A 25,135-nucleotide genomic window follows, 5' to 3' on the forward strand; every position below is an offset into this window, starting at 1 on the left:
CTAATAATCAACACATGCAGCAGAAGCAGTGAGCTCTCTGCCACCTGAGCTGTGCATTGAACATACAGACAACCAGACTGGCTCAATGCTGAGGCACCATGCAGTCTGGTTGAATTTGTTTAATTTGTATAGAGCACAACTACATCTGTACAGTGTTGCTTCTACAAACATCACAAGTCCATAAAACAGTCTAATGTTTCCTGCACTACTCAGAATATAAGCTGAAATTCTGACAGACCTGAGCTACTTATCTGTCAAACATGCTCTAGGGTGCATCTGCTAGAGTCTGGAAACAAAGGGCATTATGTAGACAACTCTGACAGTTTTTCCATTAATCAACCCCAAGTCTACCTATATCTTAAAAGAAACTTGTCTCAGCATGATGCACTCCAGTGTGCAGGGTTTGAAGGAGAGTCATCTCTTTGGTCCTGCATATCCTGAACACACAGAATAAGACTGCAGAGCAGCACACAGCAAACAGCTGCTGAGAAGCAGAGCACAGAGACATCAACAGTCCAACAGAGTAGCCAGCACCTTAGGTTTGATTCATTGTCAGCCATGCTGGACTTGAGCTGGTCCACACAGAACCAGTACCCACATTGTTCCAGCATCCACAGATGTCAGAACATTTCTTACACCTTTCTGTATGGAAAGCTAGATGTTGTAATAAAACCTCAGTGTCCAATACATATACCTTTCCAGCCTGTTGTGGGAGAAGTGTATTGTCATCTATAATACACACCTTACAGAGTTCAGATATTCTGAAGACATACTCAAAGGCACACTCTTTTGAAGCCAGATCTCCTCTGCTTTGTGTATTTTACTACTGCCAAAGTATTAAAATTACAATCTCCCAGTATTAACAGAAATTAAGAAAACACTGTCACCTCAGCTTTCAATCAACCTGAATCCAGAATAATATCTGTCAAGCAGAGCTTCCATTCTTTCCTTCCCTTTCATATTCTCAAGCCCATCCACTTCCCAGTTCCAATTCAGACAGAGTCCTTGCTGGAGGCTCATCCTGTCTAGAGCAGCAAATGACCTGTTTTGTAAAGCAAGTGCCACACACAACATATCTAAAGATTAACCACCTGTTAGGACAGATATTTAAGTCTGCTATTGAGCTTTGGTCACTATTTACCACACTTCAACTCCAATAACTAGAGCAATATTCTAGTCCAGTTTTAATTACCTATCCAACAAGATGATACAATTCCGTATTCAAATTCCTTTTAATCCCTAGTTTCCTATAAAATTATAAACATCATGCCTCCATCTCTACAACTACCTGAAAGGAAGTTGTAGTGAGGTGCGAGTTCATCTCTTCTCTCTAATATCAGGGATAGGACAAGGGGAAATGGCCTGAAACTGTGCCAGGGGAGGTTTAGATTGGACATTAGGAAAAATTTCTTTACAGAAAGAGTGGTCAGGCACTGGAACAGGTTGCCCAGGGAGGTGGTGGAGTCACTGTCCCTGGAGGTGTTCAAGAAACATTTGGACACAGCACTTTGGGATGATGTGGTCATGGTGGTGTTAGGTCAATGATTGGACTCAATAATCTTAGAGGTCTTTTCCAAACAAAACAATTCTATGACCTTAGAAATCAGGAAGAAATTGCTGTGAAAAACTATTTCTACATTGGGATGTTATGCTGTAGCTGCCTAATATAGTACCAATCTATTCTGGGTTCACGGACTCAAGTTTCTCTTCAAGATACCAATAAACTACCTTTTGAACGACAGGATTCAATCAACAGATAAGATGTTCATACTACCAAACAGAACAGATAACTATTATATACCAGAAATCATTTATTCATCAGAGCAGTTCAAGCGTTCAAACTCATCAGCAATATCTTATCTCCTATCATTATTTTCATCCCCAGAGAAGACCAGCACCTGAGCAAACCAAAGCCTATGGTATTTCTTCAAATCTTTTCACCTGCTTTTATGAAGAACTCTGCACAGTATGCCATTGTAATAAAAATGTATATTTTTATATATTTTATAATTAATATTTCCTGGTGGTGGTATCTTCAAACACCACCGTATTTACAAAATATATCCACAGGTTCAATTATTCAGTTGTGGGATTACACTGCACATACAAAGACAGCTGAATGATTTAATCACAGATTTAACATTTCCAATACAGCAATTCCAAATTGGAAACACTGGTGCTGTGATCTGTGGTTTTCCCACAAATGGGATTCCATGGCAGATTAGCTGGGTACTTACAACTTGCTCCTCTGTCCGGTATCTTCCCAGGTGCTGTGGCTATAATTCGAGCAGTCCTTGGCTCAGAGAGGGCTGGGGGGCCTTCTCTTGTTGTGCCCAGTCGCTGGGCTGTAGCCTCTTCTGGGATTCAGTTCCCTTGGAGGTTTCCCCTTTCTGCCTTGGTCCAGATGCAAAGTCTGGGTGAAGTTGTTGGTCTGCTAGAGCTAGTTCTTCAGCTGCTACTCGGGCACCATTTGGCTCTAGTCTCTTTGTGGTAAGCAGGCCCTCAGCTGCTACTCTGGCAGCATTTGGTTCTTGTTGCTGTCTGGGTGAGAACAAGGCAAGTTGCCTGACTTCTTGGCTGGTTTAAATACTGTCCCAAGACAATGCCCTTTGGTAACACAGGACCCTGATAAATGGATGAATAGGATGGGGCATATCCAAACACGGCCAGGGGCACACACAGTTCACAGTTGTGTTACGAAGTTAATCACACGTGGTACATGATTGTCTGGACCCCAGAAGTGTCCAGGTTTGCACATTCATGAGTGCTTACAATGTTAATCACACCTGCTATACATTTGCCTTGGCCACCTGGACCCCAGGAACTGACCAGGTTAGCATATTTGCAGGTGCTTAGGCCATTGTTTGGGCTAGGGCATGTTTGGGGGTTTGACCCCTTCAGGACACCCATATAGTCCATAACTTTTTATTTTGCACATGAAGACTTTCCTCCACTGTAAGAGATCATCACTTCTTTAAAAAACAAAACAAACAGGGAAGGGAAAAAAAAAAAAAAAGAAAAAAAAAAAAGGTTTCAGAGACTTGAAGAGGTTTTATTCAAAGGCATCCCTAATCCTACAGCAGTACCATTTATCTAAACTTCCCTGCAGGGAGACACTGACCTTTTGTTCAAGACAGCAGATTCATCCCTCAAGAGAGGTTAGAAATATCTGGAACAAAAACCTCACCGATTTCATCTTGCCCTTGGTCACAGAATCCTTTCCTCAAAAATTAAAAAATCCACATTGTTCTTTAAACACAAAACATTCTTTCCTTTCAGGCAATTCAGGATGACAGAATAAATGTTACCAAGTTAATGGAAATTCACAAATCCTTTTTGCTTTAAGGCCTTCACTGCACAAGACTCAAGCAATGAGTCTTGTGTGTTTTGAAACATCAGCTTCATTCATATTTCTGCAATCCACCCTGTCCCAGCAGCAAGGTACTGTAGAAGTTATTCTTTGGAAACCAGATAATCTAGTCAGTCAGCACCCTGATTTCACTCTGGGGCTTTCCAAGGATTATGACAAATGTTATTGCCAAAAGGTCTTACAAGCAGTAACTTAATACATTTACACAGGTCATCTTTGGCCAAACTTGCAAAGTTTATTGCTAAAACCCAGCATGAGAATAGAAAGTGACCTTTTCACAGAAGTTTTTTTTTTAATGTCTCCTTAAGAAAGTTTATTCTAAAAGCTGCATTATAAGCACACAGTATGCTGATGCACTATGGATTAAACCCAGAACACTTGTCACAGTTCTAAGGTAGTAGAAACTCTAAAATCAAAGTTGGGTATTTTCAATTAAGTACCTTTAGGCAAAGCAAAAGGCAAAAGCTCAGTCAGCTTCTAGGAAAAAAATACCTAGCACTAATCACTAGGCATCAGAGAAAGTCAGTCAACTCATTGAACCACTGCAAGTTTTCCTGTATTCTACCACCTTCATTTACTACTTATGGACAACTGCTTAAAAAGTAACCTTTCCAAAAGTACACAATTCTGACAGGCATAAGCAAATTAATTTACAAACTTTTTTTCCATTTATCTCCAAGTACACTGCTTGATTCTTTTGACAGCTCTGTTGTCCTGACTTCCATATAAAATGTGTCCCGTGGACTTACAGAAATGCAATAATCATGGATAAGCTGACATGCAGTAATCAGCTATGCACCCTCTTAAGCCACTGCAAATGCTTAGTAACTTTGGACAGAAAACAATTTTACTGTGGAGCCTTCCCGCAGGCATTTCTGACAACAAAGTGATCCACAGAAATGTTGTATTACCATAACGAATCAAACAGCAATAAAGACACTTTTCAAAATTACTGCCAAATGCAAGGGGGAAATTTAAGGTGTTCTCAAATTCGAAACAAGTACCTTCTATTAAAGTAAATACATGATACTTCAAAGACTAATCACTCTCCCTTTAGTTTTCAAAATCCATCACGTCCATTAGTATTCACCTTTAAAATCTTACTAGTTTTCCCCTGAACCATATGCTCTTCTATACTATCCCCAGTACCAAAACATCTGATTTTTGAGGTATTCAACCGTGCCAAATGGCTCAGACACATCAAATACAGGTTTATACTGTCTAAAAGATGGGTAAAACTGCTGGATACCTGAAAATACCATAGAACTTACAGTAATATATACATTGTGTTCTACAAATACTGTTACCATGACACAAGCAATTTCTACTTTAATTGTAGCTTGTTATCCTTCCTCTTTTCCAGAGGTCTGTTTTCTTTCTGAACTGCAAGCTTTTAGAAGCCGCTAATCAAACTCTTCTAGGCTTGCTTTGCACTAAATTTATGATTTTTTTATATAGTATCAAACCTAGTAAATTTGTGTTTACCTAGAAGTTAGAACAGAATTACACTGTTATGAAAAAAAGATTGTACTGCTCTCTCTCTAGAGCCCCACAGACTTGCCACCCATCTCTATTTACTACAGAATCAGAATCACAGAATGTTAGGGGTTTGAAGGGACCTCAAAAGATCATCTAGTCCAACCCCACTGCCAGAGCAGGATCACCTATACCAGATCACATAGGAAAACTCCCAGGTGGGTTTTGAACATCTCCAGAGAGGGGGCTTCTGTCTGTTTCTAACTGAGCTAAGATACCCAATGATTTTTTCAAATGGAATTCTAATTTCAATCATGTACTAGCACTCCTCCACCACCAGCTTTTGCTATTCCCTCATGTAATGAGGATTTCAGAAATGCGTTCTTAACATGTCAGACATTTTTCCAGCCTTCAATTTTTTTTTTAATTTGGAAGCAAATTTAATTCTTGTGACAGAAGGTAGACAAAGACTTTAGTTGTCTGTATTCTGTAGTGCGTTGCCACTGGAAAGAAGAGTAATCCATGATAAAGGAGGACAGAACTTGCAACGAATTAAATTTAGTCATCTCCCTTCATATAGCATCAACCTTTACGCAGAAAATAACAGTATCAGGGCCATTTGCAATGATTATTTTTTTTAATGTGCTACCCATTTGCTAAAAGCAAACATGTATTTTACTTCATAGCATAATTTTAGTACTGCACCTTGAATATAAGGCTGCATTTCAGTTATCTGTACTTGGAAATGCACAATATTCAGTATCACTCCTTTGCTTCTTTGTTTTTTTATCTTATATATTCCTCACCTGCAGGCAACACAAAGAAAGCCAACTTCACGATAATTATGGCTGTCTCTTCTATGAAATCATATAAAATCTTACCATTAAATACCTGATCAGTTTCATAAATATCTCTTCATAAATATCATTTGGCTGAATAATTTCATAAAGGTTTTAAAAGACTCTCATACATTGGCTAGTCTAAAATTCTGCAAAACTATATTAAAAACAATTGAAACCATTTACAATACTTCCACGTTTGTTGTTGTTTTCACAACAAATTTGCAAGACAGCATCACAGAACATCAGGGGTTGGAAGCAACCTCAAAAGATCATCTAGCCCAACCTCCCTGCAAGAGCAAGATCACCTAGAGTAGTCACACAGAACACACATCCAGGTGGGTTTGAATGTCTCCAGAGAAGGAGACTCCACAATCTCTCTGGGCAGCCTGTTCCAGTGCTCTGTCACCCTCAGTGATAGTCTCCCCTTATGTTTACGTGGAACCTCCTCTGCACCAGCTTGCACCCACTGCCCCTCATCCTATTATTGGACGTCACTGAGAAGAGCCTGGGCCTGTCCTCTCACCACTCACCCTTCACAGCTGACCTCATCAATATAAACATTAATGAGGTCACTCCTCAGTCTCCTCCAAGCTAAAGAGACCCAGCTCCCTCGGCCTTTCCTCATAAGGGGGATGTTTCTAATGTGTTATCTCACCAAGAAAAGAACAACCAACCACATATGCTTGATTGAAAGAGCTGCACATCTAATGAACCTGCAGACCACCCTGCTCAACACTTCTTGGAACCACCAACAAAACCAAAAAGACAAACTCCTGTAAAGCTAGTATTAGAGTAAGTACTTGTTAGCGTCTTCTTAAATAATTCCACTTTAAGTAACTCAGTTAAGAATACACCATTGTGAACTAAACAAAACTACTGGAAGAAATAACATTAGCCTTAACTAAACCCTAGTAGAAATCTTGTTGTGCTGATCTTTGCATCATCCATGTCTTTTAGAAGTCTGAACAGAATACAGTTAATGCCTTAAAATCTTGTGGAGAACATAGTTGAATCATTCAAATCCTACTCTGTTCTTTCATTACTAGACTTGATCATTTCCCAATACAAATGTACAGGCTTTAAATATCTTGTAATTTATTTGAAGATCATTTTCCACTCATGTCTATCCTAAATATTAATGTCTTGAGAAGCTACTAGAAATCTGATATCCACAGTAATACTCTAATCTTCGTTTTTGTAGTTCAGTCATCACTAAAATCTCAAGAAAAGCTTATCTGTGCATACTTTCTACTTCATCGTATTATTGCTAGTCTCTACTCAAATCTCCTTCAGCACATGTCCTCATTTCTCTGACTACTAAGGTCTACATTCTCACACAGTAACTAGAACTAAAAATAAAAAGATCTTCCTAATCTCCAAAGCAAGCTGATGTACACAAGGACTCAGTTGGAAAGATGCATGATTTTACAGTCAACAGCTTTTTAAACAGACAAAAAGAAGCATATGAAAAAGTGGGTTTAAGTAGAAGGTTTTCTAAGTGAAAGATCACTCCTGTAACATATTATTAGAACATCTTCACTACGGTATGAATGTTTTGAGCAATTCTTAGCAGCATTTATTTCAGTAACTTCTACAGGGCACAGATATTGTTTAATATTGTAGTAATATTATTGTATGATACATTTCCTGTGTGTTTTCAAAAAGTCAGTAGTTACGCAAATTTTTACCTGTAACTTGGTAATAGAACCAAACTCTGAAGATCATATGACAGGTTACAATCAGCAGCTTTGAAATGTGACTTTTCTATGATATAGACAACAGGTCTGAATGGCTCCAGAATGAAATATTTTTCAAATTCAGTTTCTGCAACAAGTAACACAGTACCTTGAAGCAGAAGTTACTAAGAAGAAAATAACTTTCCTCCCAGCCACTACACAATTATTTTTAAGACGGTTATATCCCTTCCCCAACCTTCATATACTGATAAAGAGCTACCTGATAAGCATCAAGTAATTAACATTCCTACTTCCTCAGGCACATCTCTCTTTTTCAGAAGTCTTCCTGCAAAGCAGGTTACAACAATGCTAATGATTTCTGCATCTATGCCCCTTCCCGAGCGCCTCTTCTCCCTCTCACTGTAACTGGCTTCAGTAATAGCAAATGTAAGCAACTTCACCTAAGCAGAAGAAAAAATTAAACATGTACTCAGCTATCCGAAGCGTTCATGTTTTGAGTTGACTTCTGCCGCTAAGAGCTTAACTTCAAAGCAATTGTTAGTGTTTTTGTTAAGACTAGGAATCCATGAGAAATATTGGAAGTCTGAGGCCTATATTTATATAGGCATTTAAATAGTATTGATGGCTGTAAATAAAATAAATTGAATAAAATTTAACATTATAATCTTGTTATCATGGTTTACAAATGCACAGAAGGATTTTCTGAGAATTGAGAAATTGTCACATAAGTTCGTTATGATATGGAAAGAAACCAACAGACCCCAGATACGCACACATTTGTTAGGTCACTGCAGTTACTGTCCTTATGTAATAAAGCAGACAGTCCACAGTTTGATGCATAGTAAATGGCAGAATCCTATTAAACTTCAAGTGAGAAGGTAAAAGTTTAAGTCTTACTTTTCAGGCCATTCGTTCCATTTTATGCACAAATCTGTATTGTTAAGGTGCAAGTATGTGCAATCTGTCTGTACATAAGCCAAGGGAAAAATTCCTCGTCTTTACCCTATCAATTTCCCCATCTATTTTACTGATTTTTCTTCATGCCTTAAAAAGGCAATGAGTTTTTCAAGGGCTAGTTTGATATTAAACATTTAAAGCATTAAATATTTTTTCAAACTTCAGTAGCAGAGGACTATTTTTGTTAAATCAAAACACTCATTCCTCAAATAATTGTCACACATTTATATATACAAAGCACACAACAGTTTTTAATATATCCTTCCACATATTTGCAGATTAGTAGCTACAATGTTTTCAGACTTCATTTTATTCCATCAGGCAATTTTTTCAACTAGCTTAGAATTTATTTAGTATTTATTTTATTTTCCTAGAATTGATACATAAGCAAAATTTACATTTTAAAAATCACATTTCTGTTTTAATGGACTATGACATTCACTCCACAAGCTCTTTGTGCAGCATGAGCTTCTAGGTTCTGACAAAATACCAAGGAAACACTATCCCAAGAAAAAGGAAACTTCTTTATCATCTCCACTAAAAACACAGCACAAACATTTATTCTATTACCATTGCTGATTTTTGTGATCAAGCACAATCAGACCACAAACTCCCTCCTAAGATCAAAAAGAGAAGAGGGGGGAGGAATGGGGGGGAATTACTCATTCTGCATAAGCACATTAGTGATATTATTTAAAACAAACAATCATCAGGAACATTGTTTATACTAAGTAGTATTGCAAACATTAACAAATTATATCTTGCAAACTCTGGTCTACACAAAGGCTAGCAGTTCCTGTAATGATGTCACTCTTGGTTTTAAGCAGTTTAAGTCACATGAAAAACAAAAAAAAAATATTTCTTATTACCAGTTCTTGTCAATCAAGTACAATAGTTGCTAGCAGGAAAAGCAGTCTTTGGATTCTGACACAGATCAGCTCACCCTCCCTCAGTCATCAGTACTATATTAAGCTGTTCATAGAATCAAAACTATCAGATTAAACTATGTTTAGCTTGCCATGTCACATGAATACGCTCACACTAATCACCACATAAAGCCATCTTGTGAGAAACTAGTCTTTATTTCTACACTGAAGCAGTTCATGATTAAATGCATCTTCAACAAATTATTTTTTTCATTACCATCACTGCTGTCACATCCTAGGGTGTTAACAGTACATTACATTGCCTCTACAAATAATACAACTGAAGAATTATGACAGTGCAAACTGAGCTAGTGGTAAGGGGAAACATAACATAAAACTATATGCATATTACAGAGTAACAACAAAATCTCTACATATCCTATATGTATATTTGAATTCCACCTTTTAGACAGCTCTGGCTTCCAGTGCTTTCATATTCCTAGCTGGTTTGCAGCATGTATCATTTACTTGAAATTCACCTATTCAGTGCATTTCTAGCAATTATGCCTTTCAATAAAAGCTGATTCAATTAGAACAGACTTACAAGACCCATATGGTTTTATCAGTCCCTGTATAAATGTGCAGAAAACTACCCCTTGAGGCAGTGTCCCTATTTAATCATTCCCTTAAAGGGATTGCCCTATTTTCCAGATGACATTTAACAGATGAGGCCAGTAAGTCTCCTGAAGACACCTGGTAACACTGCACAACAGTCTGTCCTGAGAAGAAATATCTGTATCAGGACCTTCAGAAAGCCCAAATTCATCTTCACTGAGTTTTTTCAGCAGTTACCAGATATAGGTGTTTCAACCACCAGTTTGAAGGCTTCAACCTCTTGGACACAGTTGTCAGAAACTGTTCCCTGTAGGCCACAAACTGTGGTTCACTGATACTCAGTGTGATAGCTGTATTGAAAATATCATTTTTGAGAAAGATAGTGATACCAACTCGTGCTTCCTAGATGACAATGTGCTACACATAAGCAGGGCTCAAGAAGCTCAATTTCCTTAACAATAGCCCCTGAGGAGGCAGTTATTTGGGAGTCTGCAGAGAAGGCTAGTCTTTTAGACCCCTAGATCCTTAGGATTCATGGGGAAGTGACCTTTCCCAACTTCCAATCCTACAAAGGATTGGATCCTCCAGGTTGTTCCTCTGTCCCCTTCCTGTGGAAACCGTGGTGCTTCTTGAACCTAAGCAAAAAAACACACGCAAAACATGAGGTTCATACTGATGCAGCAGCACAGTTACTGCTGCACATAAACAATGTGAACACTTGGCACAGCAAGTTTTGTGACCAGACAGGTAGGAGGTTGCTTCTGATCTATCTTATTTGCTCTGTACTGCAAGTGTGATCTTCCTAGAAGGTTGCAGCATTCTAGAAACTTCTTCCATTCAGAGCCAGCCCCACAACGATATCTAACTTTGGTAGGAGAAATGACTACACACTTTCCCTGAAAGTCTCCATAATGCTCTTCAGAAAAGATGTATGTTAATTAACAGAAAAAGATACCATGTAACTATCAGCCCTCATCTTCTTCATAATTAGAAAACTTAGAATCATAGAATCAGTCAGGGTTGGAAGGGACCTCAAGGATCATCTAGTTCCAACCCCCCTGCCATGGGCAGAGACACTTTCCACTATATCAGGTTGCCCAGAACCAAATATCCAGCCTGGCCTTAAAAACTTCCAGGGACAGGGCTTCCAACCACCTCCCTTGGCAACCTGTTCCAGTGTCTCACCACCCTCATGGTAAAGAACCTCTTCCTAAAATCTAATCTGCATCTACTCTCCTCCAGTTTGGATCCATTCCCCCTAGTCCTATCACTATCTAGCATCTTAAGAAGTCCCTCACCAGCTTTCTTGTAGGCCCCCTTAAGATACTGGAAGGCCACAATAAGGTTTCCTCAGAGCCTTGCCTTCTCCAAACTGAACAACCCCAAGTTTCTCAGCCTGTGCTCATCCCCGTGGTGGACACGTTCCAGCGTGTCCACGTTTCTTGTAATAGGGGCTCCAGAACTGGACATAGTACTCTAGGTCAGGTCTCACAAGAGCAGTGTAGAGAAGGAGAACTTCTAGCACATGATCCTAATCACAGAATTCAATGATATCTGTAAGGAATAGCTTTCCTTTTACTGAATGTGTCAAACTTTTTCATCTTTTAGTTAGAAACTGTTTTTTAAATAAATTTTAAGCCCTCTAACCATTTGCACATTTTTTTCTACCAAGCCCTGTCACTTGAACTGCAGAGTTCAGATAAAGTGTATTCAAGCATCAATGAAAAGCAAAGGTAAGTCCCAAACTTCTAGTAAGTTAGAATGGGAAAACCTGCTCATTTCCTCCCCACCCCCCAACTCCTAAGAAAAGTAGAAAAACTTGTAGCAGACATCAAGGTCATCTCTTGTCTGACTTCTGATGAAAAGTCTGCCAGCCAAAAGCCTACCAGCAACATTCTGCAGATGAACTCTCCAAGTTCAAGCCTGCTCTATATCAACATACCACATACCAGCCAAATGCATTTCAGAGAAAATAAGGCAATCCTTAGAATCTCTATGTCCTACTTAAACTAGGATAAGCTACTGTACGAAAGCATTAGAAAATGAACACTTTAGATTTTGTTCCACTAGCCTACTTTGAAAGTATTTTGTAGCTGACTGTACCAGCCAATACAGCAAGACAACATCTGATACTGAGAAAATTTTCCTGCAATGCACACTGTCGTAACCTGACTTTCAAGATGAAAGGTACAGACACTTCTATCAAGTCTTAAACAGGAACAGGCATAGTGGGCTGTCACAACAACAAAGGAAAAACTGTTAAAAAAAGTCAAGGGGCAGAAAAAGCTAGTTCTCATCACTCCACAGTGATACAAAGAGCTTCATTCTCACCAGCTAGACTTCTCTGTTAACATACTTAATCTCATTGTAGGTGTTTATTCTAATCCCAGTATTTTATAGTCCAGGACAACCAATAATTTTCTCTAGAAAAGAGGCACTGAGTAGGAATACTACTGGTGGCACTACCACTAACAAAGTGAAATTGAACACAATGAAACACACACTACTTTATGCCCCAAAGGAAAGTACTTAATCATGGAAATAGAAAGAAAGAAGTCTATTGGACATGGAAATATGGCATAAAGGCATCCTTGCTTCAGCTTCTACACAAAGGTCTAATTCCATATAAACAAATTAAACAAGGGGATACAAGTACCAGTTAGAATAAGAAACAGATCTGGCTACTGAATGTTATATAGGGCAGTCAAAAGTATCTAATGAAATTCATCCTCAGAAAGAAATTGTTTAGAGCGCTACAGGAATATGGAAGAAGTCATCAAGTACTGCAGGAGAAGAGGAAAAAAAGAGAGACATCACAAGTTGGGTAAGTAAAAATGCACAAAGTAGATGATTCAGCCAAAATCAAATTTCAGAAATACATTAGAAGTATTTAACAGTTGGGAACATTAAAAGATAAAGCCAATCCGCTTGACACAGGTCTCTTTAATGGTCCTAGTGACCCGGAGAAAAGCCATACACATGCCATGTCTTAATTTGTACAACAATCAAAAATACATTCTCCCACTCAAGCCAGACATGACTGGAACAAATCTGTCCAGAACTAAGTTCAAAATTAGGGTTTATTGTTTGGCTGGTTTTAATAATTCTCAACCATCAGCTGTAGATGTAGATTACCACTTACAGTGATGTTCTACAGGTATACTATTTAATAATCATGCTTTGGACAAAGGAGTAAAGACTAGAACAAGCAAATATCACCAAGCTGAAAGGTGGTGAGAATTACCTGCCAAGATCATAGTACATTAAGATGAAATCCAGGGGAGATGGTATAAAGCACCACAGGGCCCATGAATGGAAAAAAAAGCACTGCTTAAGCAACCATGGGACACAAAGGACACCAAACTATACTGGATCAAGTAGATCACAAAGGCACAGAGCTGACACAGCCAACATCATGATATTATTGCACAAAATGTAAAAAAAAAAAAAAAATTGTTGAGGAAAGTACCAATATCAGAATTTAGCAGGATTCTGGAAAGGCCTACAGTCCCAGTACATTAGCAATTACTCTGATGAAGGTGTCATCACTCTGAGCTACTGCTGTAAGAAACAGGTGTGTCAATTGAAGAATAAAGAATAACAATTATTATATAAACTGAAGAAAACAGTCACATATAAGAAAGGGCTACTGAAATTCTGTTTCTGTAAGAAAGATTCAAGAGAGAAGAAATGGGTAAACATGGAAACCATAATCTAGCAGCCGAAGAACTACAAATATAGTGGGCAATCCACTGGGGACAGGGAAAATATAAATCAGCTTATCTTACCCAACAGAAAGTGACACAGTTTAGGGGTCATGGTGCTGTTGGGCTGATGGTTGGACTTGATGATCTTAGAGGTCTTTTCCAACCTTAATGATTTTGATTCTATATCTGGAAAAACATCAAGGGTTAAAAGCATCATAAATAAACTGTCTAAAGGGGCTAGTCTCCTTCACTGAAGACTTGTCAGCCTAAGTTGCCCAGATTCACTGATCCTCTTTCAATACGGGAGAGGATCTAACTCACTAGAAGATCTTTTCCATCTTGAGTTCCTCGTGTAATACGGAAAAGCCAAATGAGACACATTAACCTCCCTTGAACCATTCCTATAATGAAGTCAAATGTATTCAAAGCTTTTACTACCTTAGTAACTGTGGAAAACAAACGCTAATGTATTTTGCTTGGCTTTGGAACAATGCAGCTGAACAAGCCATTCTTAACTGGGAGAACCTACCTCTAACCCTGCAGTGCCTGTATCTCCTAAACCCATGATCAGATCTGAGATCTTAGAAACAGAGGGCTAAATAGTTTTTCTTCCTGTTCAGCATCTTGGATACCATTAGTTATGACAGCAAGAGAAGAGAGAAAGTTTATAGAAAAAGCAGGAGGTTTCTTTCTGCTCCATCTTTGTTCTTCAATTACCTAAGGTATATACACATAGAAAGCCAAGTCACAATGACAGCTACCTAAAGTTTTGGCCAAAGATTACTGCTGATATAACTACTATTTACAATGTGATGTAAAAAGAAGCATGCAAGCTTAATTCAATCATCGAAGTCCTACCAGGTCTTAAGCCAGCACATTTTTTTCCATGAGCTGTCTAGAATCATGAGTTCAAGTATCTTGTCAAGTTCACAACTACAAAGACTTAACAACAGAATTAACATTAAAAAAACCTAACCAAAACAAAACACAATAATGAAACAAAACTCAAAACCAGCTACTCTATCTTGTCTTTCTAAATTCTGAGCTTCATCTTTTGATAGGCTGCTCACTGCATTTTCTTATTGCCCACACACAAGCTATGCCTCTCACCAGCATCTGTTAATAACAGAACCACGCCAATCAGTAAAAATTACTTCATTATGTATGGAAAAATCTCACTGAAGCTGATGTGTACAAAATTTCCAACTTTCACTACATTTTCCAGTGAAAATAATTCCTAAATAAATTCCTAAACAATTCTGAAGGTTCCTTTTTAAAACTCTTGCAAAGTAAGACTCACTCCGGAATGACTAGAATACTTTACGTCTATCTACAGAGCAGAAGAGAACTATTTTAATATTGAACATAAAACTTGTAACACACAGCTTGGTAAAATACGGATTACATGTGACTTTTCCACTCACTTTATTCCTACAAATATTTCCTTCTTCAAACTACCACAAGTTATGAACAGCTCTTCAGTCTGTTGAGCTTGAGCTAGGCACGTATCTGTAAAATCAGCATGACAGGCGGTTCTTCCTCTTTTTCTCCTTCACAACCTTCCCCTGACACGCATGCGCACGTGCGCACACATAAGCTGCACACTGGAAGGCAGAAGACAGAGTCTTTAACAAGCTGTTGCAAAACAGACATGTTAAACTAGATGCACAAGACAAGTACCAAATCTCTGTCCTGAGCAGCACTGCATTTCAACAGAAATACAAATACCAGATTTGCTTAAATGTATCTGATTTGTGCTTATAAACATCCAGATGGTGCATGACTAAACAAACTGCACATATTTTCTGAAGAAAAATGACCTTGATATCCAAATTAAAAAAATAAACATTTTATTTATGCTTCTCAAAGCATAAAACAAACTCATGACAGCTTCAAGTAAAGACCTCTATCTTGTGTTTAGAATATTGTCAGACAAACTTACAAATACATGCACTTACTGAATGACCACACTCTTAAGCACATTCAAAGAGCACAGACCAAATATTAAGCAAACACATAGAGATGGCGACAACCTAGTTCATTATACTTCAGACTCTTCTGTCTGGTATGATTTAAAGTTGCTTTTCGTACCTCAGGCTGGGAGAAAAGGAATGATTCAGTAATGGAGATCAATAGAGCATAGGACACAGAAGCCATGCCCCTCTTCAGCTGGTTATACACATGTCTACTGCAGCAGCACATGATGTTAAGAGGTATAGATCCCAAATCCACAAAAATTCCTCCTGACTTGAAATTACTTTCTTGTTCTAGCCATTTTATGTAAATGGTATTGGTTACAGAAGCTCACTCAAGATGTGTATCAGAGAGGAATATCTTAACAAAAACAAAACCCAAACCAAACCCAAACCACTTTACAGAAGTCACTTGTACCTGCTTTACCTCCTTTTTCTCCCCTCTTCTTTCCTCTTGCCTAAAGAAAAATACTTTGGGTTTGAATAGTGTTCACAGTCTCATAAATTCAGAGGCAAGATTAAGTTTTTAGTGAATTCAAAGCAAGCAATAAAAGTAGTTCTTAAAAAATAAAATTTAATAGAACTATAACAAGCAAAATCAGTTACATGTTTGTACAACTGCTCAGAGAATACTATTGGTGAAAATACCCTTTGGAATTCTACCCTATTTCCTAATTTAAAAATCCACTTTGTAAAGGGGAAATTGATCACATATCCCTATCCTCTTTTTTCCTTTATTTACTGTGGTGGCCACAGTAACAGCCGCTAACTATCATGCGAAGCATTTCAAAGCTTAAGCAGCCAAATCTGCAGTTCCTTCTGTAGCTCCCACCACACTCCCCTGGATGCTCATCCTTCACAACGAATGGAAAAGTGGTTTGTCATATCATGGAAAAAAGAATGGGATCCTGCAACTAGAGACCAGCTCACAATGCACATACATAAAGACTAAACATTAAAAAAAAAAGGCAAAGTGACAGCTAATTTTAAATCTGGATGCTGTCACTAACCAAAAACAAGAATGTTAATGTGATCTGAGGAAGATGGTGCAGAGAGGTGATGGAGCAGTAAGGCAGCCTCCTAGAAGACAGAGTAGCAAACATACATCCCTTTGGAGAGAATGCCAGTCCTCTCGTGTACTTCTTCCCAGAAAACTGGAACTGTTAATTTTCAGCTTTACGTGCCTAAATTACAACGACTAAGTGTGTTAGATGGCAAGAACAAAAGAAACAAAACCCAAACACCTACTGAAGGACAAACAGGGAGCAATTACTTGCTGCAGTAAGGTCTGTCCAAGGTCCCAGCCCAGTTCTTAAAGGTCAGTCAGTACCAATGTACTCTTGATTCAGATAGTGTCACAAGGAGCAGAAAGAAGAAAATAGAAGAAATGGCAGTGTACCCACAGAGACAACTTTCTTTCGGCAAAGCAGTAATTGTGAGAGTCAGACCAAATTCAGCAACCCCACTATAACCTCTCCAGGAGCCAAATAATTCCCTTCTGGGTTTTCAGCACAGTATCATTGCCACTGATCCTTTTACAGTATTGCTGGTCCGGGCTTCTTCACTGTTCCATCAATTACTTTTCTGTATAAAAAGATTGACAGAGGGGGAATGATGATTTTTCAAGTGTTTACATCTCAACAGAACTTAAACAATTTCACAGGGCAAGGAGATCAAGCCACTTCTTTACTGCAAGGACTTCTGCTCTTGCCAAACTTCAATGGCTTTCACAAAGCTTCTTGAAGAGATCATGCCATTTCTTTATAATGGGAACTATTAGGCAACCTAAACATAGAGTCTGTTACCAGTTCCCTCTACACACAGGTTCCATTCAACATTCTTTACTCATGTCCCTAATAAACTTCAGCAGGGGATTTGTCCAAGTGAAGAATGATTACAGCCCTAAGTTCCTTACATTTATACAACATCTTTCATCTAGAAAGATTGAGTGTTTTAAAGGTCACATATAGAAAATTACTAGATTCAGTACAGTTACTATCAAGAGGAACACAGTAACTTCTCAGTACCCAAGCCACAATACGGAACAATTTAGTTTAGAAAGTAAGACAGACAGCTGTGTGTAGAGAGAGCACTTAGATCCTCAGTGACATTACCAAATTAGTGTTCTACAGTAAACGGGTTTCCAACTGGCATATAGGTTCTTAGTTTTACATCTGACTCCTGGCACATCTAACCAGCACCACATTGGGACACTCCTTTAGTACTAACACAAAGAAAATGGGAATCAGCTATACCACTTTGTGCAGCATCTAGGACTTCTCTTGGACATCTCCCATCCAAGCACTGGCCAGTGTAACCATTTACAGTGATACTGCATGCACAAAGTTAATTTAATTTCATGGTCCAATCTGCTTTAATTTTGAAAATTCAATCTAGAAATATATTAAAATATAATCAAGAAGTCATAAGAATTATTTCCAGTAATCTTAAAAATCCCACCACCAGTTGTTAAAGATGATAACCCATGTCTAGCCTCTGGCATGAAAGAAAATTCTTTTAGAAAGAAGAAATTATTCCACAGTGAAGACACACACAAAACCTATCCTGCACCTGAAAACATTTCTGTGAAATTAATTAATAGTACTCGATTAGTATAAAAAAGTAAAACTGGTTTAATCAACTGCACCTAATTTACGGTGGCCTTCAAAATCATTAAGCTTTTCTATGATTACCTGCTTTTTCTTCTGCAAATCTGGATGCACTTAGTGAACTGTAACATGGAGAAGCAGGACATTAAACTGTCCACCACAAAAAAATACAGATTTCTCTGAATTAATGCACATCAGTAAAGAAGATTGGAAATTTTGAAGAATCATAGCATGGTATGAATTGTGCTGAAACATCAACTTAATCTACCATAAAGCTTCAAAAATGTAAGACTGAAAATATAAATGAAAAATGCACTCAGTACCATCAAATACCAAAGTATTGTCATTCTGACCAACACTGATGAGCAACATTTTGTTGTATATGCAGTAGCCGCTATGTTTTAACAAGGCCCCAGTTTGGCCTCTTCGACTCGAGCTCTGTTTAAAAAAAAAAAAAAAAAAAAGAAAAAAAAAAGAAAATCCACCCAAATGGCCTTTTGTGTATCCTTGGCACCCTAATGATTCTCTCCCTCGACACAAAGGTATACTTACTAGCTCAAAATCTAATTTCAGAACTGGGGCCTAAAACCCCAACCTGCATTTATCTCATGCCACATGTAAATCCTGGAATTCACAAACATGTGAAAATGCAGCCCACCTAAACCTTATGGGAAAACGAAACCCATAAACCTATTCAGCTACGCTCTGCTTCATAGTTTAAGCAGAGAAACAAAAATCAATGTATCAACTAAAGCTCTGCATGCCACATCACTGTGGGGGAGAAAATGGAAACAAAACAACAACAACAACAAAAAGACATTTTGCTGCCAGAATATTTTAAAAAAAATTATGAAATATTCAAGGGGGGGGAAAGAAAGCAATAGTGTTTTTTTCAGTAGTCTATTTTTTCCACATTCTTTTTGTTTTGTTGGGGAGTTTTCATGTTTTAGCGATTTTATCCAATTGAGCTTCCACTGCAACAAAACATAGTATTAAACTGACTTTAAAATTGGGCCTATCAAGTTGACTCAGGGCTTAAGAGGCTTCATTTGAGCTGTTTTAAAGATTTTTGCATTAATTGTTTCAACAGTATGATTTTGTTGAATATTGCCAATCTGTAAACACCTATCAGTGATAGAAACACAATGCCATTGTTATAACTGGAAACCACAGTTAAACACGACATGCAACTCCTTTCCAGTGTATTTACCTCACTGATTTCCTTGATTTAACAAAAAAAAAATTCAATATAATCAACTCATATTCAAAACTGAAGTTGTGAGAATTTCTTTCAACATTCATCCAGTTTTCAAAGTCCAGGAAATCAACTCTAGAAATAAAGATTAATCTTTTCTGTCAAGTAATTGGATGCAACATTGCACTCACAATTTCAAAATGTAACATTTAATGCAATCCATATTCAGCACTACCTTAACTGACACCTAGAATGCAATAGCTGTTTTTGATAGGATTGCAACTTTTATTGCCACTTAAACTTCGCTTACTGACAGAATTAATCCATAGATACGATAAACGTTAACAAAGGAATCATAACCAATTTTCTCTTCGGTTAACATGCAACAGCTTCAAGAGCACTCCTGATGGTTTTTAAAAGCCTCCATTCCCCAAGCACACACATTTAGGCCACAATAGTGAAAAATACTGACAGATGCAGGAAACAGGTAATCCACCACGAGTTTTCCGACGCGTGCACTTGAGAAAAGGTCCTCCCGGGAAGTCACAGAGACGCAGGGCGGCACTTCCACGCGGCGCAATTCAACTACCCAACAATTCCTCCCTAAACAGGGAAGGGTCATTACCCAACCCCACACCCCCGGAAACCTGCACAGTGATGCTCTGTGATGAAAAGCGCACTACAATAATAACTTTAAACCGGGGAGTATTTATGAAGCAAAGTTAAACTCATAAAAAGAATTTAAAAGGAAAAAAATAACAACAAACCCAAATACAAACATTAAACCCAAACATCCCAGGGGACTGCTGCTCTTCCTGCCAGAGGCACTGCCTCCTCGGGGTCAGGCTGGTCAGGCAATTATGCCCTTCCTGGTATTTATTATTTCTGTTTTCACACACGCCGGCGCACCGCTCCCCGGCTTGTGTCACGTTTACCGGGGAGCCCCGGGCTGGGGCTCCTCGGTAAACGTGACCTGATTCCTATCACAGCCGCTCTCCCTCACTGCCCGGGGTGGCGGGCAGCCACCTAACAGCTCTCCCCACCCCGCCCCACCCCCGCTTCCCCCTCAGCCGCCGCCGGCGACCCACCGTGTGGAGGTGCCCTTCCTCACGTCGCACATCATGCACTTGAAGGCCTCGGCGCTGTTGCGGAAGGTGCAGACGCTGCAGTCCCAGTAGCCCTCGTCCGAGGAGGGTTTCGGCTGCCGCTTCGGCCTGCGGAGACACACGCGCGCCAGGGGCAACACCGGGCGCGACGCCCTCACGACGACGCCGCCGACGCCGCCACCTCCCTCCCGGGGGCGCCCCGCCGGCCGCCATCGCCGCCGGCTCCGCGCACTCGGCCGCCACCGAGAGGGCCTGGGGAAAGCAGGAGGCCGCCGCTGCCCTTACCTGGTTGGGCTCTTCTTGTCTCCCATGCCGGCTCCAGACGCGTCCCCGGCGCGGCCCTTTGTGTGTTTGTCAATAAGGAGGAGCACAGGGGGTCTCTTGGCTCTCACGGGGACCTGGGGAGGAGGAGCTGCCTCCGCAACCTCCAGCTGTCGGGGAAACTCCTGCCGCCGCTGCCCCCTCCTCCCTCACGTGTCCCCCCGGCGCCAACCAGCGGCCGCCCGCAGGCCGCGGCACCCGCCGGGCCGCGCACGGCGGCAGGTTCGCAACCGCCGGTGGCTCGGGCGCTGCGAGCCGGGGCGGCGGGGCCGGGGCGCCGCGGGGGCTGCTGGGGGCGGCGGGAGGGGAGGGGAGAGGCGGGGCAAGGGGTGCCGCGGCGTGGCGGCGGGCCCAGACCTGAGGTGGTGACGGGCGGGGCCCAGGGGCCGGTGTCCTGGGGGCGTCCCTGGCACTGACTGGCGTGCGGGCGCCCCGCGGCCATTGTCCCGCCGGGGGGCGGGCTGCCCAGAGGCATGGCGGCCTTCCGTTTGTCGCGGCGGCGCCGGGGTAGGCCGTGCGGGCTGGGCGACCGAGGGAGCCGGGGTTGTGGTGAGGGGGGCCTGGCGGGGAGGAGCTGCTCCGACGTTTCGGGCCCGTGCCGGAGGCCGCGGCCGTCGGAGGGCCTCGAGGAGCTGGTGGCTTCGCTGCGTAGCCCTCAGCCGGCACAGCCCGGCCGAAGGGGCCGCCGAGCGGCGATGGTAGAGCTGCGGAACCGGCGGAGGGGCCCTCTCCGGTGGGGTGGCGTGAGGTGGTTCTGGGCAGAACGGGCTGACCGGGAGTTCGGACGATTCAACTGGCCTGCACGGCTTTCCCTTGGAAAACTGTTTTTTTGTATCACAGGGTATTGCTTGCAATAGCGTCAAGATTGCCGTGTTCTCCTTCCCAAATAAATTGCTCCAGGCCGTGCATTACAGTAAGAAAGGAACAGGCATAGAAGCTAATCACAATGTTCTGCTTGGAAACGTTGGTCTGCACCAGCCTGTTACCCTGAGGCGGGTGGAGAACATGATGGGTAATGATACAAACCCAACAGTGGTGTTACCTATTGCCCATGTGTGGTGCTTTTTCCGCTTAAAAGCGTACAAGGAGAACGAGGTTCACAGGCAAGACAGCAACATTAAACGAAGCAGTGGTGTTTATTACCTGTATTATTTTAGCGCACAGGAGCCCAAATTACAGGCTAGGATGCCATTTTGCGAGATGCTGTGCAAACAGAACAAAGAGCACATGTCCTAAGTACATAACAAAAGACGGCAGTTAGACCCAGGTAGACACGGGCAGACAATGAGGTGATACTGGTCAGCATCGTGTAGTGGTCAAAGACGGGTTTGCTGCGTTTTGTCAGGAAATGACGATTTCAAAGCCAAAATATACCCGAGGGGACGTTTATCGAAGTGTATGAAAAAGCGTAACTGAGGATGTAGTCATCTTTGAAAATTTAGCAACTGAGCAGTGGAGGAACTCTGATTCCGAAGGCAAAGCTGTCAAAAAAAAAAAAGTCGAATACTGCTAGATGACAAAGAAACGGGAAATACTAAGTGCTTGATGTGATCTTAGGGAAGAAAAAAAAGACCCGTTAGTAGGATATTTACACCTAAGTAAATATACTTTTACAAGATTTAGAGTTCTCTGTGTCTCTTTAGCAATCCTGTACAGCAGCAATTGGAAAACAATATAATATTTCCTACTTCTGGTTGTCCATTTATTTTAATTTCCTACTGCATTCACATATTTCCAGTACTGTAATTTTCCTTGCTTTGTTTTTTATCAAGTTTGCCTTGCATTTTCCTTTATTGATATTTCCTTCCCTATGCATGTCATAAAGCCTTTTGTAAATTATGGATAAAATGTATAGATTGCACAGCTGAGGTCAGGCCACATCAGGCACAGACAGCTGGCCTGGGTTCGTCTCTGTATTTGCTTAGAGATCTACATGAGCTAAGTGCCTAGACCTAACCCCCAGTGGGGAGAAAAAAGCTCCTGCTGAAGGTGATTGATCTGGTGCTAAGACAGGCATACAATTTTCTCACCTATGGGGACCATTTCTCTCCACTGACTATAAAGAGAGCTTTGCACCAGTAGTCCAGAACTGAACATCCAGCTTTTAAAAATTACAGAATTACATGAGATGATTCATCTGTGCTTGAACCCCACACTACGTAGAAATCTCTAGACAGGAAGCAGTGAAGAAACCTGTCTCCTTGTGCCCTTTTCCGCAGTGCACTTTCTCTGCTGTATAAATAAGCATGTTATTTCTCCACTTTCAGAAAGCAATTATTTTGAAACAATTTCTTTTTCTTGACCTTTCCTCTGTCGCAGTCTACTTTTTCCATACTGATTATGAGAAAACACAACTTCCACTGATGATTACAAAATGCTACAATATGTTGTAATCCTGTGGGAACCATTCTTGGGGAGAATAGTTTCTAATCAGCATGGAGAATTGCAACTGCCAGCCACAAATGTTATCCCCAACGGCCAAGAAACATTTCTGATTGTTGCTTGCCAGACCTTCTGCTGCATGGCCATCACCCAAACCACTGCACTTTTAGATCACTAAGTTTTCTCAGCAGCATTGGGCCTGTTTCCCACTGATCCCCCCAACTAATCCTTATTTTGGGATCTGAAAGGCAGTTTGGATGGTCCATTCCAAAGTGCAGACATATGGTTTGTAGTGCTTTCTGCATGTTGCCACCTCTGGTGCCTGTGGATCTGTGCAAGGATGAGTCTTATTCCTGAGTAACACTAAAGAGGAATGAGAGGCTGTTTCCCTCACACCTTATGTCCTCAAGTAGGAGCTCAAGAGAACACCAATGAAAGCACTGAGCCATCCCATGTGTTCTCTGCAACTGAAACGGTGGTGGAAAGCATCTTTTAGCAGCAATGCAAAAGCACGTGGAAGAGGTGTGTGTGATAGTCAAATGCTTAATCAAGAGACTTAGGAGAACTTTGCTACAAACTGACAAAATGGAGAATTCCATAGCCAGGCATTTTGTCATCCAGTGATACCAAGTGTAAACCTAGAAAACTCATCTCTCTTATGCCAAATATATAGTACATTATATGGAGAGCCTGAATGTCAAAATTGATGGTGTCAGTATTGGTAGTCTTTAAAAAATGTTTCAGAGCAAGAAAGGAGATGACATGATCACAAAATTGTAGGGGTTGGAAGTGACCTCTGAAAGTCATTTAATCAAACTCCACTGCTAGAGTAGGATCACCTAGAGTAAATCACAGGTACATGTCCAGGCAGGTTTTGAATGCCTCCAGAGAGAGATGCCACAGCCTGTTTGGGCAGCTTGTTCCAGTGCTCTGCCACCCTCAAAGTGAAGAATTTTTATCTTACGTTCATGTCGAGCCTTCTGTGTTCCAGTTTGTGTCAGTTGCCCCTTGTCCTGTCACTGAGGGCACCCCTCAGAAGAGTCTGGCTCCATCCTCCTGACACCTACCCTTTGAATTCTGTTTCAAGTTTGATTTCATCTAGAAGTGCTGTTGTTCCAGAATAGTTACTTGCACTCTGTTTTAATTCAGGTGAGCTAAAGTAGACACATCTTTAAGACAGAAGGGATGGACAATGCATTTGTCTCTTTGTACATCAGGCATTCACTTTCTAGGCAGCATTTAGTCTCATACCATCTTAAAAATGACTTTTTTATTGCATCGTACTAGGGAAATGTTCATGGTATGATTGTGATATTGAATATGATATTACGCTGATCGTTTTGTGGAAGTCAAAGCTGTAATAACATTTTCAATATCTTACAGTATAAATGTTCTGGCATGCATGACTTCTCAGTTAAAAGTTTATTCTTGTTTAAACAGGATGTGAAGGGGGGTGGTAGCAATTCCTAAATATCTTTTTGTGTGAAGATTCTTGCTGCAGAAAAAATTACAGTTGTTCCTAAAAAAAAAAATCACATATGAGGTTATTTAAGAACAGGCTGGTGCTGTGTAAATCCATATGAAAGCTTGCCATTTAGTCAATACTTGAACCATTGCTATGTGCATCAAATCTATGCCAGTTACTGCACTACCAGCATCTTGAGCAATTAAGTAATCACTTTGTCACTGCCTCAAGTTTTAAAAAATCTCTCTCCATAAAGGCGATTATTATTATATTGTAGATAAACCATCTTTTAATCTCTATTTATAAAAAGGAGAACTGCAGAAGGATAAAATTGCACTGGAACAAATGCCACATTATTCCAGCACAGTGTCTCTCTTTTGTTTGGGTTACACTGATATAATAAAATCAACACAATTAAATAAATTCATGGGAATTTGTCTGGCAAGATTTTTTATAATGCTTGGTATAATGAGGCCTGAATCCCATCTGGGCTTCTATATGCTACTGCACTAAGCAAACAAACACAAGTATTTCAGAGATTTTGAAAATGAAAG

At 40.4% G+C, this 25,135-nt stretch overlaps 1 protein-coding gene across 1 annotated transcript in view; it reads right to left on the reverse strand.

The window, feature by feature from the left end:
* Positions 1-20,724, reverse strand: part of YAF2 (YY1 associated factor 2) — a 28,168-nt gene extending 7,444 nt beyond the window's left edge. The window contains exons 1-2 of the mRNA XM_054399567.1: positions 20,699-20,724; positions 20,396-20,521 (exon numbers count right to left, since the gene is read on the reverse strand). Of these exons, the coding sequence (XP_054255542.1) occupies positions 20,396-20,521; positions 20,699-20,724 (152 nt within the window). The remainder of the gene's footprint in view (positions 1-20,395; positions 20,522-20,698) is intronic.
* Between the last annotated feature and the right edge of the window lie 4,411 nt (positions 20,725-25,135).

This window comes from Indicator indicator, chromosome 3 (assembly GCF_027791375.1).
Source record: "Indicator indicator isolate 239-I01 chromosome 3, UM_Iind_1.1, whole genome shotgun sequence".
NCBI classification, from domain to species: domain Eukaryota; kingdom Metazoa; phylum Chordata; class Aves; order Piciformes; family Indicatoridae; genus Indicator; species Indicator indicator.